General features: G+C 37.6%; 1 protein-coding gene across 4 annotated transcripts in view; it reads right to left on the bottom strand.

Annotated features, from left to right (window-relative positions):
* cadm4 (cell adhesion molecule 4) overlaps positions 1-14,718 on the bottom strand; it is a 166,450-nt gene that overhangs the window by 27,894 nt on the left and 123,838 nt on the right. For all 4 annotated transcript variants that reach the window (XM_067395729.1, XM_067395743.1, XM_067395722.1 and 1 more), the window contains exons 2-3: positions 10,134-10,280; positions 2,790-3,077 (exon numbers count right to left, since the gene is read on the bottom strand). In XM_067395729.1, the coding sequence (XP_067251830.1) occupies positions 2,790-3,077; positions 10,134-10,280 (435 nt within the window). The remainder of the gene's footprint in view (positions 1-2,789; positions 3,078-10,133; positions 10,281-14,718) is intronic.

Here is a 14,718-nt window from a genome sequence, read left to right as displayed (position 1 = left end):
AGTTGTTGGGTACATTAAACATCATCACACTGAACAGGTAAACTCCTCTACTCACTAGTCTGCTTTCACTGCTTCATTGTGTTTATAATCACACTCTTGCAAACTATTCTAACTAGGGGTGTAACGATACGCTCAGCTCACGATACGGTACGTATCTCGATACAGAGTTCACGATACGATACGTATCACGATATTTTGAACAAAATGAAACTGAAATTAAAACAAGATTTATTAAAAAAACTAACAAATTTCAATAATTTTCCTTGTACATACAAGATCACATTTCAAGGTTTAATAAAAACCTTTTGTATTCAAATCAACAGCTGAATAGGTCTGTCTGTCACTGAAAAAGAATGTTAAATTTAACATGAACTTTTATGAATTATGAATTATTATGAATAGGGGCCGTTCACATATCACGTCTAAAAACGTGTGGAAGGTGTGGCCGCACCGCTTCTCCTTTCCAAAGCACCTGCGCTCCAGTGGTGTCGGTCGTTGCTATGCAACCATGAACTTCGCTCTCGAAGAGGATCAGGAAGTTTCTGCAAAGGATAAATGATTTCTAGCCCTTGCGTTAGCTTTACTACTAGAGATATGTATGGAGATAATATATAAAAACCACCCTGTACAGCTATGATCAGCTGTTCGGCTGAGATTTTGATGTTTTGTTACGGAAAGGCCGAAGCTGATCGGTTGATTCTTGTCACACGACCTGCGGTGCGCTTGCGGCTTTCTGAAAAGTTGAGAATTGTTCATCTCGATGCGCCTGGAAAAAGCACCGGATGCGCGTCGCGACCGCGTTGATCCCATTATGAGCACGCCTGCCACACGGCTACATTTGAAATAACTGACTTGCACACGGAAAAGACGCAATATGTGAACGGCCCCGCGGAACTTCTTAAAGCAAAGCATCGCAAGCATCTTTTGCTTTTCTGTGAGCACAGCTGTTGCTGTGGCACTGCGGTAAAGGAAAGCCACGACTTCTCATGCGACCAAGCAAGAGACTGACGCGAGAAACGTTTAAACCTGCTTGCAAGATTCAATGTGTGCCCGAAACACTTACTGAACTAGAGAGCTGATTGAGACACACCATTTATATGCGGTGACAACTGGCTTCTCTCACTCCCATCTTGCAGAGTAGGTCATGTTGGCAGCTCAACCAATGAGATTAGACTGCCGTCATATCGTAAAAGCATCGCCATCACTCTACGATGCATATCGTAACATTTTTGCATCGCAATATATCATTACACACCTAATTCTAACTCAAACTTTTTAGGGAAATGTTTTTTTAAATAAAGACATAAATAATGTTAAGCAATGTAAATGTTTTGACCTGAAATTTTTAAAATATACACTACCATTTTTAAGTTTGGGGTCAGTAAAATCTCACTGACCCAAAAGTTAAAAGTGGTAGTGTATATTTTTAACATTTCAGGTCAAAACATTTACATTTTTTGTTTAATTTTTGATAATATTTCACAATATGTGAAATATAATTACACTGTACCACTATACCACCTGATTTCTGCAGATTTAATTTGAACAGCTCTGAGTGGACCATCACGTGTTGTCATCTCGTAATTACGGTAATTACGACATGGTGTGAACACAGCACTTAGCTCCAACCCTAATCAAAGACACCTGAACAAGCTAATCAAGGTTTTCAGAGTTACAGGTAAGTGAGTTTAATCAGGGTTTGAGCTAAACCGTGAAGTGCAGTGGCCCTCCAGGGCCCGATTTGAGGATTTACCCAATCTCAGAGTTACCACCTCACAATAACATGACATGAACGCAGTATTGTATAACACAGGGCTGTTTCAATGTTTGTGTCACTCCTCTTATCTGTGTTTGTGGCATTTCAGACCAGAGTATGTGAGCAGTTTATGGAATTGTGTGGTTTTGCGTGAGGCTGTTTCCAGACAGGCTGCCACACTGTGCCCTACTTGGCGAATTTAACAGCAAATTTTGTCTGAAACATAAGTTACTTGACTTGTTTATGGAACTCTTACTCATGTGATATCACTTAAATAACCTTAATCAGACAGACATTTAAATGATTTTCACTGAAGCGCAACAGCGATGGGCTCAGAAGTCCAAACTCAATCTGAGCCCCATCTTACTGAATCTGTCGCAGGCGGAGAGACCTTTATATTCGAACAACATTGAGAGTGCACCAAGCCTACAATCTCAGCCTGCACTATCCTCTGTTTCTCTGTCTGTGTCTTTGTCATTCTCCTCTTGGAGCCAAAAAAGGAAAGCTGAAACAAAAAGATAGAGCAAATGTGATGGCAGTGAGGAAAAGAAGGGGGAGAGAAAGCAAGAAAATAAGAGGTAGAGTTGACAGAAATGAAAAGAAGACACAGATTGGGGCCACACCTGGATCCAGTTCTGTGTGTGGGGGTGTGTATTTAACAAAAAAAAAAAACCTTCCTCTGCACACATCCGAAGGGACCCAGATGGACAGATGCATTTGAAATTCGATAGAGTGACATAAAGCAATAGAGGGGAAAATGTGCCAATGAGCAAACACATGAGGGAGAGGAGAAAAGCGTATCTTCCAGGCTGCCAGAGAGATTAGTTGAAATGCATGACATTTACCATGAAGACAGCGAGTCTGACAAAGAGACAAAGCAAATATGCACACGTTAGGGTTTTTTAATAATAGTCGACTCTTGTGTTTGTATATGTGCTTATATGCTTCTTTCATGTTTGTAAGTGCATGTATAGTACATAAATGTGGATGCATTGAATCTGAAATTACTTTGTTACATTTAAATGAAACTCACCAGCGATCTCTCGGCGGTCTCGAACCCAGCGCAGTGTGGCTGGTGGTTTGCTCCGCGGGGACAAGCATGTGAGTTCCACCTCTCCACCCTCCACTGCCTCTGTCTTCACCTCCACTGTAGGTACCTCTGGTGGCACCACCACCGACAGCGTCGCCACCTGGTGGTGTGTGTCATCGGTGTAGAGCTGGCAAAAGTAGCCTCCCTCATCAGACACACTTACATTAGTCAACGTGATCCGCACCAGCCGCGGTGTGAAAAGAACCATCTGAAAACGGTCGTCTTTCAGTGCTGGAAAAGAGAGAGTAGGGATAAGCAAGGATACGCAAGTTAAAATTAAATCAAAACTGAACCTATTTCCTTTCTAAATGCATCTTTCTGGTCTTATTGTGAGCAATTTCAGTGGTGCATGTTATTGTGAAGAAGAAAATGTGTTTTTTTTTTAATTTTTAATCAAAATGGAGAGACTTTCTCTGTCTCTGAAATGACTTTCCTTTTCTGCTGATGTCCAAATAGGCATTTAAGCATTGTTTTAGCAATCTTCTTTCAAGTTTAGTTTCATTCTAGTTTATAATGCCTTCTTTTCACAATGGATAAAATCAAGTCAAGCCTATTACATAACTAAAATGTGTTGTGGTTGGCAATTCACAGTGAGTTAAGTAATAAAATGGTTTTGTGAAGAGAAAATGGAGAAGGACAAACACTACCAACATTACCATTCAAAAAGTTTTTATTTTATTTTATTTAAATGAATACTTTTATTCGAGCAAGGATGCATGAAATTGAACAGTGACAGTTAAGAAATATATAATGTTACAAAAGATTTCTATTTCAAATACATGCTGTTCTTTGAACTTTCTATTCATTATGGTTTCCACAAAAATATTAAGCAGCACAACTATTTTCAAAATTGATAATAATAAGAAATGTTTCTGGAGCACCAATCAGAATATTGATTCTAAAGAATTTCTATTGTAAGTCAATTGCATGTTTTCAGCAAAACCATTTAGTATATCCTGATTGTGCAAGATACATAAATACCACTTTGTCTTTTAACTGTTGATAGCAATTTGATAGCAAAATAAAGAAGTACTATCTTTTAAGTAGCTTCAAAGCAGTTAGTGTAGTAGCTTGTAGTGTTGCTTGTTACTATATCAAAAGGGAAGCTTGTATCAACTACTTTTAATTACTATTAGTTTGTTGTTTGCAAGCTATAGTTTCAAATGAACTTCAACTGATAGAGAATCACACAATAAAGATCAAAAGAATAGAGCAACATAAAAAGGAGAAGATGAAAAGGTTTTAACTAGCATCTCTCATAGAACAGCTGACACAGAATAACACATAAATACAGAGGGGAAGCAGAAAACAGAGGCATTGAGAACTGGTGTTGAAAATGATTTGAAACCAAGGTGAGAGAAAAATCAATTGTAAGAAAATAATAATAATAATAATAATAATAATAATAATAACAAATAATGATGCCAATTGCAGGGTCTGGATGGGCCTGGGCCTTTTGGGGATAAAAATCACCCAAACCCGTTTTGTATTGACTGGCGCTAAATACTCCTTTTCTCCCTGCTTCCATTTAAAGCTTTTTGTCTGTGGCCGACTGTGCTCTGGAGATGTGACCCTCTGCCATCAGCACTCTCACAGATAGCAGCTCAATGTGCTGGATCCATAAGATGATTACTGCTCTGAATGAACCCAGACATTTCTCAACACCTGGCTGCATTTATTTGTGTTTCTTGCTGGAAAATATGAATGAATATGAGCGAGATCAAGTAAATTAGTGAGCGAATGAGTGAACAAGTGAATGATAAAATTAATGTTTGAATGAATGAACGAGTGAGTGAACGAATCAATGATTCAGTGTTACATTAAATGGGCGAAAAGCCGTGTTCAAATCACCCCCTATACCCTCATTCATTCATTCACTCATATAGTCCACTTGAAGGAGTGAATGAAAACGAGTGAGTGAATTCAGACACCAATTGCGCCGGAAGGGCTGCTACTTTTGCGCAGTTTGTTTGCTGTTTAATAATCATTTGAATTTTAGCAAACTGGCAGCTCCAGAAGGATGGTACCGGTATGATATTATGCTGTAGCCACATTGGACCAGAGGTTTGGAAAATAGACAGATGGATAATTCAGCCGTGGGCGCCATCTTCTGGCGAGACAACGGAATTCATTTGGCACGACCTCACAGTGCATTATGGGTATTCTCTAGCCATTGGGTCTCATTCATGAAACACGAGCAGAACGAATTTGTGTGTAAATCAGGTGAAAAGTGGTTCTGGCGTAAATTTTTGGATTCATTAAAATGTTCGTATTTTCCAAATGCTAGTTGGTACAAAAGAAATCTACACCTGCTCCCAGCCACGCGTAAATAGTGCGTTTAACATCCGAACGTTTTGCTCATTAATAAGGCTGCATTTTAATTCACCTTTATAAGGTACATATTTACACAACATTTTGAAAAAAATATTATATATACTGTAGTAATTACATATGTTTTTTCTTTTTACTTTTATTGTGAGAGCCAGTAATAGCGTCTTCAAACGGAGCACTTTAATCAAATAATTAATTGATTTCAATAGGGCTGGGCAAATTAATGGCTCATTAAATGTTATGGAAATTGTGAACCGTCACGGAAACCAGGGACACAAGTCGGCAGCACAACTATTGAGCAAACTGAGAAAGAAGCGTTTTTTTTTTTTCAAAATTGGTGATTTTCATTTTTTTGCAGAATCTGTTGAGATCATGAAGAAGCATCTCCGTGTTTTAGATAGCAGAATTGGTTTATTTAAAAGCGTACATTTTGAGGTTGAAATCGGCTTGTTTTTCAGAGATTCTATCTCGCAGTAGGGGCGTGTCATTGTCTGTTTGTATTTCCATACTGGAATCGGATACGCCAGCTTTTTTTAATTTTTTTTTATTGCCACCGCCCTCCAAGGGAAGCGTGGCTACTTAGTATGCAGCGCTCTGGCCGGCTCTAGCTGATATCAAAATTGAATGAAGATGGACGCCGCAAAGAATATCGCAGACAAGCAGAACAGTGGCCGTTACACCGAAAATGTTTTGAATTACAACATACGGCTGGATTCTTTAGCTGCGGAAAAAGAGTGTCAGGACATGCGAATTATTGGACATTTAGAGGCAAACAGACGCATAGTGCAAACTTCGGAGATGGTTACATCCACAAAGAAGACCCTGACAAAGAGAAAGTGTGCCCAAACAACTTATTTCATTGGAGGCAACAAGATCTTTTCTGTTTCTTATGGGGTGAGTTTCCATAAACATCAAAGTTTGTCGTTCTAAGAACACGTAGGCTACACGTTATCTCATGTGTCTATTGTTATTAGCTAGCTCAGGACTGTCGTTTTAATTGTAATCGTTAGCATCGTATCACTTGCCAAAAACCCCCATTACTATAATGGGCTTTTAGATGGTAAAGTTAGCATGTTAATTTGAATAACGCTTTAACTGCTTGAATTGACTGGTGTGAATGACTTAGCTCATGTAAACCTTACTATTCTTGAATTGAATGTGACGCTAATAATTTTAGCCAGTTACTACTTCTTAACAAGGATTTACTAATGTAATAGTAAATGTATCAGATTAAATCCCTACATAAGTAAAAGTATAAAGTACCCGTAGCCGTAAAATGAGCGTTATAAGTCAAAAGTAAAAGTATTGAAGAGTTTAATGTACAGGATTTTTTTAATCCTTTGACTCAAACCAGGTCTAACCACTAACTGAGGTCTAAACCAGGACTATATGGTTATCACAGTATCCTGTTCAAAAAGTTCTAATGTCAAAAAAGATAAATTACTGACATTTACAATGCACATTATCCTTTATTATTAATAGTATGTGGTCCGATTTTTCCCGTTGCGTCTGTCGTTGCTATGCAACCATGCAGCTTTACAGGGGGTATGGCTTATCTAAATGAGATGTAAATGAGCCCTATTGTCACTCCCAGCAGGTGAGAACAGGCGAGAACTGCAAAATCTTTAGGTCATTTTCTGCCCTTTGAGCTTTTTTGAGAGCCTACCTTCAAATGGCCACAACTTCTCCAAATGTTATCAGATTTCCATGTGTTACACATCGTTAGAAAGCTTGGAGACTACACTTTAGAATTTAAAGAATAACTCAAAATGCCTCAGAACCGACTTGTGTCCCTACTTTCCGTGACTGGTCACAATTGTTTCCTATAAAATGGCCAAAATCCTTCGTTTGGTGTCATAATATGATGCCCATATATAGTTGTCAGTCGGATTTAATGGGCAGGATTTATGGTAATTGAGAATGCGCGTCCCATTTACGACTGATTGGAATTCATTAACACACACACATTTCACTATCACTTCTGACGTTTACGAAGTATTTGTGAATCAGGAGAAGAGTTTTCGGGAAGGTCTCTTTACGCGCAAATCACTCACATATTTACTCGTATATTTACGAATGTTTCATGAATGAGACCCAATGAGCGTACATCGGTTGTACACTCGTCATTGTGAGATTGAATCAGTGCACTCTATAATGTCCACTATGGTTTCAGACACCACTACAAACAGCTGTCCCCTCAAATAGTGCCCTATTTAAGGGTATATGGGCGATTTCAGACAGAGCGAGTGATACATTGCAAGTAACTGAAGGCTGGAATACACTACACAACTTTTAAAACACTAGGCATCAGACTCTTGCCGACATTGTAAATGGGACATTTTGAAACTCACACCTGCAAGTAAATGCAGTTGTCAATTCCAAAAACTGACAGTGTGAACATAGCTGGGATGTGCAGGAGATGAGTCGCAAAGAAAAAATGAGCCAAGCTAATTGAGGCTAATTTGTTACGTATGTTCTGTTAACTTACTTTTGTATTGTTATTGTATTTGTACTGTATTTTAAAGCAACACTGGTAGATAGAGGACAGTTTCGGTTTCAGTAGCAACATGTCATACACTATGATGTATGTTATAAAACAGGCTCAAAATATCATATGTTTTGATATCCTCTGTCTGGATGGAATCACAGTCTGAAGCTATACAAAATTGGAGTCTGTGCCCATCATACACTACTGATTTTCTGTCAAATCTGACAACGGCGACTGCCTAAAATCTGCAGACTGGAATAGATTTAGTGAATTAGAGATACATACCGAGTAAGTGAAAGAGTGATACATTGAATGAACGAGTGAGTTAGTGAATAAGTGATAAACTGAATAAGTGAGTGAGTGCTCTTTTGTGACATGTGTATCTACTCACTCGATCCGTGTTATACACAACGGGAGTAAAAGAGCCTCACTAAAGGAGATAAATGCCTTTGCTCACGCTAAATGGCAGGGAAATGTCAATGCATTGTCCAGGCCGCTGTCACCTTTAGTCACGCCTCATTTACATAGCCCACAGATCTGGCCAATCTGAAGGAATCTCATGGAAAGGGCACATCCTGATAGGCTATTGTATTCATGACCTCTGAGGGATATTTACACCCTGTTGCCCGCTAAAAGACGGTTATCAGGATTCATTAGTTAGCAAGCAGAGTTTTCATTCGCGTTTCTCTGTACATTTAGACCAGGGCACTCAAGCAGTAAGGGCAGACTGGAGCTGTCATGAACGCACTGTAGAATCCACCGATATTAAAAGCCTAAAGATTGTAAGCAAAAAGTGTGTCTGGAAATAGTGGTGTGAATGGCTCAGAAGAGGTGTGATTTAGCTCCTACAAAATGGCCCAATTATGTGCACTTATAAAAGCAGAGATCACGGATACTAATTCAGCTTTTAGCTTTTGTGGTCCTTTCTGTTTCTACCCATTTCATTCTTTCTCTACATTCTCTTTTTTCACAGAATTATGTATGCTTTCTGAGTCCTTTTCCAAGGCAAGGGTTACAAAGGCAAGGATGAAAACACATTACATATCATGTAAAACGAGGGTGACAGAGAGTCATCACTTAAAGGATTTCAGATTTGAGCGATAGTGACGGCTGCGATGGAAAAAACAAAGGTTATTACATAAAAGGATCTTTAAAAAGAAATTGAAATAAGGTGTAATCAGTTAAAAAGGATTTCAGAAAGACTGATGGCGCCAGTATAAATATATTCCAAAGATGATAAAAGTTAACTAGCATGAAAAGAGACTGCTCCACTGCTAGCATGAACTCCAAGGTTGTGTTTAACATATTTACCACTTACCAGCGCTAAAAGAGAACCATTAATGGATGAAGTCAATGTCAGAAAAGGAATGCTCAATGAGTTAATTTTGCTACTTGATAAAAATGCAGCAATGGGGAAGAACTTTAATAAAATCACTGACAAACTTTACATGAGCTTTAACAGACCAGCAGTGGATGTGCATTTTAAATATAATATATAGAAATACACACATCAAAGTTTATCTATGTGATTAGTGATAACTATAAGATGAACTAATTATCTGTTTAGCATTATATAATGCAATAAAGTTTGTTCTAGTTATTATGGAAGACCATTTCTGCCTCAAAGTAAAAAAAAAAAAACAGGCAATTATGAAATTGTTTAAAATAAGAAAAAAAAATGCATATGAGAAATAATTTCTAGAAAAAGTCTAATAGTGAGATTTGCATATGCAATTTGAGAAAGCATTATATAATGCAAAAGTAAAAGTTCTTTTTATGCAATAAAAGTTTAATATCATGTTACTCATGTGGGATACTAAGTCACAATTTTTAGAAAAAAGTCAAAATTGTGAGATATAAAGTCGCAACTACAAGGAAAATTGAGAGAGAGATAATTATGAGAAAGTGACATTGTAAAATATAAATACTTATTTGTTTCCTTGTTATATAAAAACAAATAAATCAAAGTTCTCATCTATGTGATCAGTGATAACTATAAAATTAACTAATTATCTATTAAGCATTATTAATTCAATAAATTTTGTTTTAAGTAATAAAAGTCACAGTAAGATACAGTAAGAGTCAAAGTTGCAAGAAAGTCTTATTTTGAAATAAATTTGCAATTACTAAATATAAAGCCACATTGTGAGAAATTAAGTCACAATTGTATATATATAAAGCCATGATTATGAGAAATAAAGTTGCTATTTTGAGATTTAGAGTTCACCATTTTCTGATTTAAAGTACTTTCTTTGTTGTTTAGTTTCTCCAAATAAATAATATCACACTAATTGGTCCTGTGTTTTCCAGCATAACTTTCAAGTCTCAGAGCTAACCCAAAGTAATGGGAGCCGGCACGTTAAAATAATTATGCCAAAACAACTTTGTTCAAACACTTTAAGTTATGTTATTTTATTTATTTTTTTTAAAGATCTGCTAGCAATTGCCATTAAAGTAGCTCCGCTCACCTCGTGTTCCATTGAAGAAGAGCGTCTGTCTGCGTGGGTTCTGGATGACCACGATCGAGCCGTCGTAGTTCTGAAGACGACAAGAAATCTGGGCCGTCCCCCCCTCCAGCACGGTCACGTTCTCAGCCTGCACGGCCTGACCCCGCGCTGAAAGACATATGGGTAACAGAGTTAATGCAGAACTCTCATTTGGTGAAAATTAATCATTTATAAAGGTATTTTTGATGGACAGAAGGAGACAAGATGGCACATGGAGCAATTTTAAAGATAGAAATACCTCAGTGACCAATTAACAACTCACTCACGTAACTACCTTTGTGCTTAGAAGTGTGAACTATGCAGAAGAGGAGAAAAAAGGAAAATAATGAGAGACTGACAGATAGACAGAGGCAGCGAGAGAGAGAAAAAGAAAGAAAAGGGTCCTAATTAAGTGCTGGTAAAACCAATAGCATCGTTATCTTTATCCATTACTGTGAGCTGACACACTTCTCTCTTCCATCTGCTCGATCTGACATCCAGCTCGTGAAAGCGCCGGTAATGACGGCTCTTTATCGGGAATGAACTCGGATCAGTCAAACGCAACTAACACAGAACATGTAATGTCACTTTCGGTGCTAAAACTAACACATCTTAGTTGAATGTATTGTCTACTGCATGTTCTGGGTGATGCTAATGTATTGTTGATGTTTATTTTAACAGTATAGAATAGGTTGAACATGAGGTCATCACCGCTGGCCTGCGCGAACATGTTGCTGGAACCCACAGCACATCATTAAGCGTGTTCTTCGTTGAGAGCCTGTCTCTGGTGGTCTGTAATGATTCGCAACCCTGACACCAAGGCGCCGCGTTCTTCACCAGAACAGACTCCATATGATGACTTCAGAATGATCACTAGGGTAAAACTGTCATATTGGCTGATTCGCTGAGACCTGTCTCCAACATCTCTCCACTCACCCAGCTAGGACAGGATGTCTGACATGCTCAGACTGACATGTTACAGACATGCTGTATGACAAGAAGTTTTAATATAGCTCGAGCTTGGAATCAACAGTTGTTCGAGTATTGTACAGAAGACTCATTTCACACTATAACAAAAAAATAATGTGGAGAAGGTGAAGAGTATTTTTTTAAAGGGATAGTTCACCCAAAAATTAAAATTCTATCATTAATTACTCACCCTCGCGTCGTTCCACACCCGTAAGACCTTCGTTCATCTTCGGAGCACAAAAATTACTTTTCAACAATATTTAGTGATGGGCGATTTCAAAACACTGCTCCATGAAGCCTCGAAGCTTTACAAACCTTTGGTTTCAAATCAGTGGTTCGGATCGCGTATCAAACTGCCAAAGTCATGTGAATCATTGAAATTTTGAACACTTATGACGTAACAAAGCCTCATTTACTGAAATAACGTGACTTTGGCGCTCCGAACCACTGATTCGAAACAAAAGATTCGTAAGGCTTCGAAGCCTCATGAATCAGTGTTTTGAAATTGCCCATCACTAGATATTGCTGAAAAGTCGATATTTTGTTTTTTTTGGTGCACAAAAAGTATTCTCGTCGTTTTATAATATTATGGTTGAACCACTGTAGTCACATGAACTGTTTTAAATATGTCTTTAGTAGCTTTCTGGGCATCTGAAAGTCATAATTATCTTGCTGGCAATGGAAGCATTACTGAACCATCAGATTTTATCAAAAATATCGTAATTTGTGTTCTGAAGATAACCAAAGGTCTTACGGGTGTAGAACAAAATGAGGGTGAGTAATTAATGACAGAATTTTATTTTTGGGTGAACTAACCCTTTAATTTTTATTTAAAACTATAAATTTTTCTAGTTTTTTTTCTTTTTTAGTTATATAATTGTCACATTAAAACTGTCTTGGATCATTTTTCCCATGAATTTCTCATTTGATTTTCCATTACGTTATTTAGCTACTTTTCAAAACCCTTTTATGTATATTTATTTTACCTTCAGAACCTATGGAACTATGGATACTAAATAATATAACCTAAAAAAGTGAAATAATCTTAAATAATTTCAATATTTATTGTGAAAACATACATTTCTACACAAATTTCAACTGTCCCTCAGTATCATTTCCACCATAACCAACAATTTTGCCACCAGGCTTGGCACTATCCTTAGTAAATGACACAGTATGAACGAAACATTTAGTATACATAATTTCCAATCAAGCTGCAGTATTACCAAGTTATGTAAAAATATTATTTCATGACTTTCAAAAAATGTCTATCCAATGTTGTACAATTGCAAGTGTAAAAAAGTAACTAGTGAATCCCACCCCCCACCCCCTCCCTCAAGGTCAAAAGTGCTCAAAGCTCCCCAACACAATAATGTTAAACGGTTAGTTCATCCAAAAATGAAATTTCTACAGTGTAAGAAAATGACAGGGGAGAGAAGAAATTGTTGAATAAAGTCATTATTTTTATTTTGTTTTTGCGCACAAAAAGTATTCTCGTCACTTCATAATATTAAGGTTGAACCACTGTAGTCACGTTGACTATTTTAACAATGCTTTTACTACTTTACTGGACCTTGAATGTGGTAATTATGTTGCTTTCTATGGGGGATAAAAGAAAAAGTCTCAGATTTCATCACAAATATCTTAATTTGCATTCCAAAGATGAACGAAGGTCTTACGAGTTTGGAACTACGAGAGGGTGAGTAATTAATGACAGAAATTTCATTTTTGGGTGAACTAACAACACTGCATCCAAACATTTCATCAGGTCATTGTGGTTATAGAGGACATCTCAGACAGAAACAATTAGGATTATTAGGAATTTGTGCTGTATGTGATAAGAGCGAAAAGAGACAAAAGTTCAGAAGGGAAATAAAGGAGAGTCTACAAAGGTGTGAGACGGCATCCTTTGTCAACCGTTGGCCCGCTCATCTGGCTTCATTTAAATTTAATCCTGTCAGGCTCTATCCAACTCTGAGTACCCTTGTCTTAAATTCAGCGAGGAGGGAGAGCGGGTTAATAAAACATTGACAGGTGAGGTATTGAGCCGAAATCAAGAGGCGAGAACAGGGAAGAAAAGGAGAGGCAGTGACTGAGAATGTCTTGATATTTTGCACAATTGCCATTGTAATTGTAGCCATTATTATTTCTGTCCTCTGCATCAATATTGTGATTCATATCACGACAATCGGCACTGCCATTGCTATCCCAATTATTATTCTAATGACTGTTATTACTCAGCACTCGGGCGTCCGCAGACTTGGCCGCCATTGTTTTAATGGTTCCTAATTGTTCCAACAGCACTATACATCAAGAGAAGGTCTGTGAATGCATGGAAGGCAATTAAAAACCTAATTCAAACCTAACAGAACTCAAACAAGTGTGGCCAAATTCCCAACAAAAGTAGCTAAATGTGTTTGATTGAGATGTCAAACAAAACGCGGCTAATTGAGCATCCGTTAAACGCACTCTGCCGCACGCCAGCTGTCTCCTCTTCATGTAAATGACCGAAATGAAGGGACGCAAACGGAGAAACAAATGGCACTGAGGGAGGGGAGCATGCCGTGACGCCAATACGGCATTCGAGAAACTCGCCAACTCGCTGATGGAGGTGGAAAGACATCGAGCGAGATGTAGAGGGAGGCACAGGGCAGGAGAAAGACAGCTGTGGGTTTTGGACACATTCGCAGCTGCCAGGAAAATAGCAGAGGGGCGGTCGAGTCCACTACGCAAGCTTGAGCATTACAACTTGTGTGGGAGTTGTTTACGGTTGTGTCTGCATTGTGGGTACGCAAGTTTATGAGCACTGATGGCCAGGTGAAAAACAACAAGAAACCACAGATGGATTCATCTTGACCCTTTTAGAATCAAACCATAATAAAATACACAACATGCTCATAAATGTATTAAGTGTGAAAGTAAAGTGATCGATAACAGGCAGGTGTACTGATGCAATGAGAAGCAAATAAATAAAGGAGGTTGGAGGTGGGGTGGGGGGTTGTGGAGGAGAACTTCATGATTTGGCCAGATGAGGGCAACGTATCAATGCACAGAAACTGCACAAATCTTTATCCTGAAAAAAAAAAAGGTAGAATGAGCAAATTAATAAATAAATAAATGAGTTGAAATATAAAAAATATATAATATAAATCTTATATCTTAAATATAATTAAGAAATATAAATCATATAATTATAAATTATAAATCATAATTGGATAATAGTGCATAATAATGAACTGTGAATTTATTTTATTTTAAATTTTATAATAATTAGGGGGTCATTTAACTTGTATGACTTTCTTTCTTGTGTGGAACACAAAAGAAGATATTCTGAAGAATGTCTGAACTGTTTTTTCCCTTCAATGAAAGTCAGTTGGGTCCAATACAACAACTTTGGACCCCATTGAAAATTCTTGCATTGTATGAAAAACACTGAGAAACTTATTTAAAAATATATATATTTTTTGTGTTTTTTGTAAAGTCATACAGGTTAGGTGAAGGTGAGTAAACCATGACAGAATCATTTTTGGGTGAACTGTCCCTTTAAAAGGAGAACATCTTTCCTCATCTTCCGCTACTAAGAAAGCAGCACTGAATT

The sequence above is a fragment of the Chanodichthys erythropterus genome, chromosome 2 (genome assembly GCF_024489055.1).
Source record: "Chanodichthys erythropterus isolate Z2021 chromosome 2, ASM2448905v1, whole genome shotgun sequence".
In the NCBI taxonomy this organism is placed as follows: domain Eukaryota; kingdom Metazoa; phylum Chordata; class Actinopteri; order Cypriniformes; family Xenocyprididae; genus Chanodichthys; species Chanodichthys erythropterus.
The sequence above is the reverse complement of the archived record's forward strand: the minus strand, read 5'-3'. Positions and strand labels throughout refer to the sequence as shown.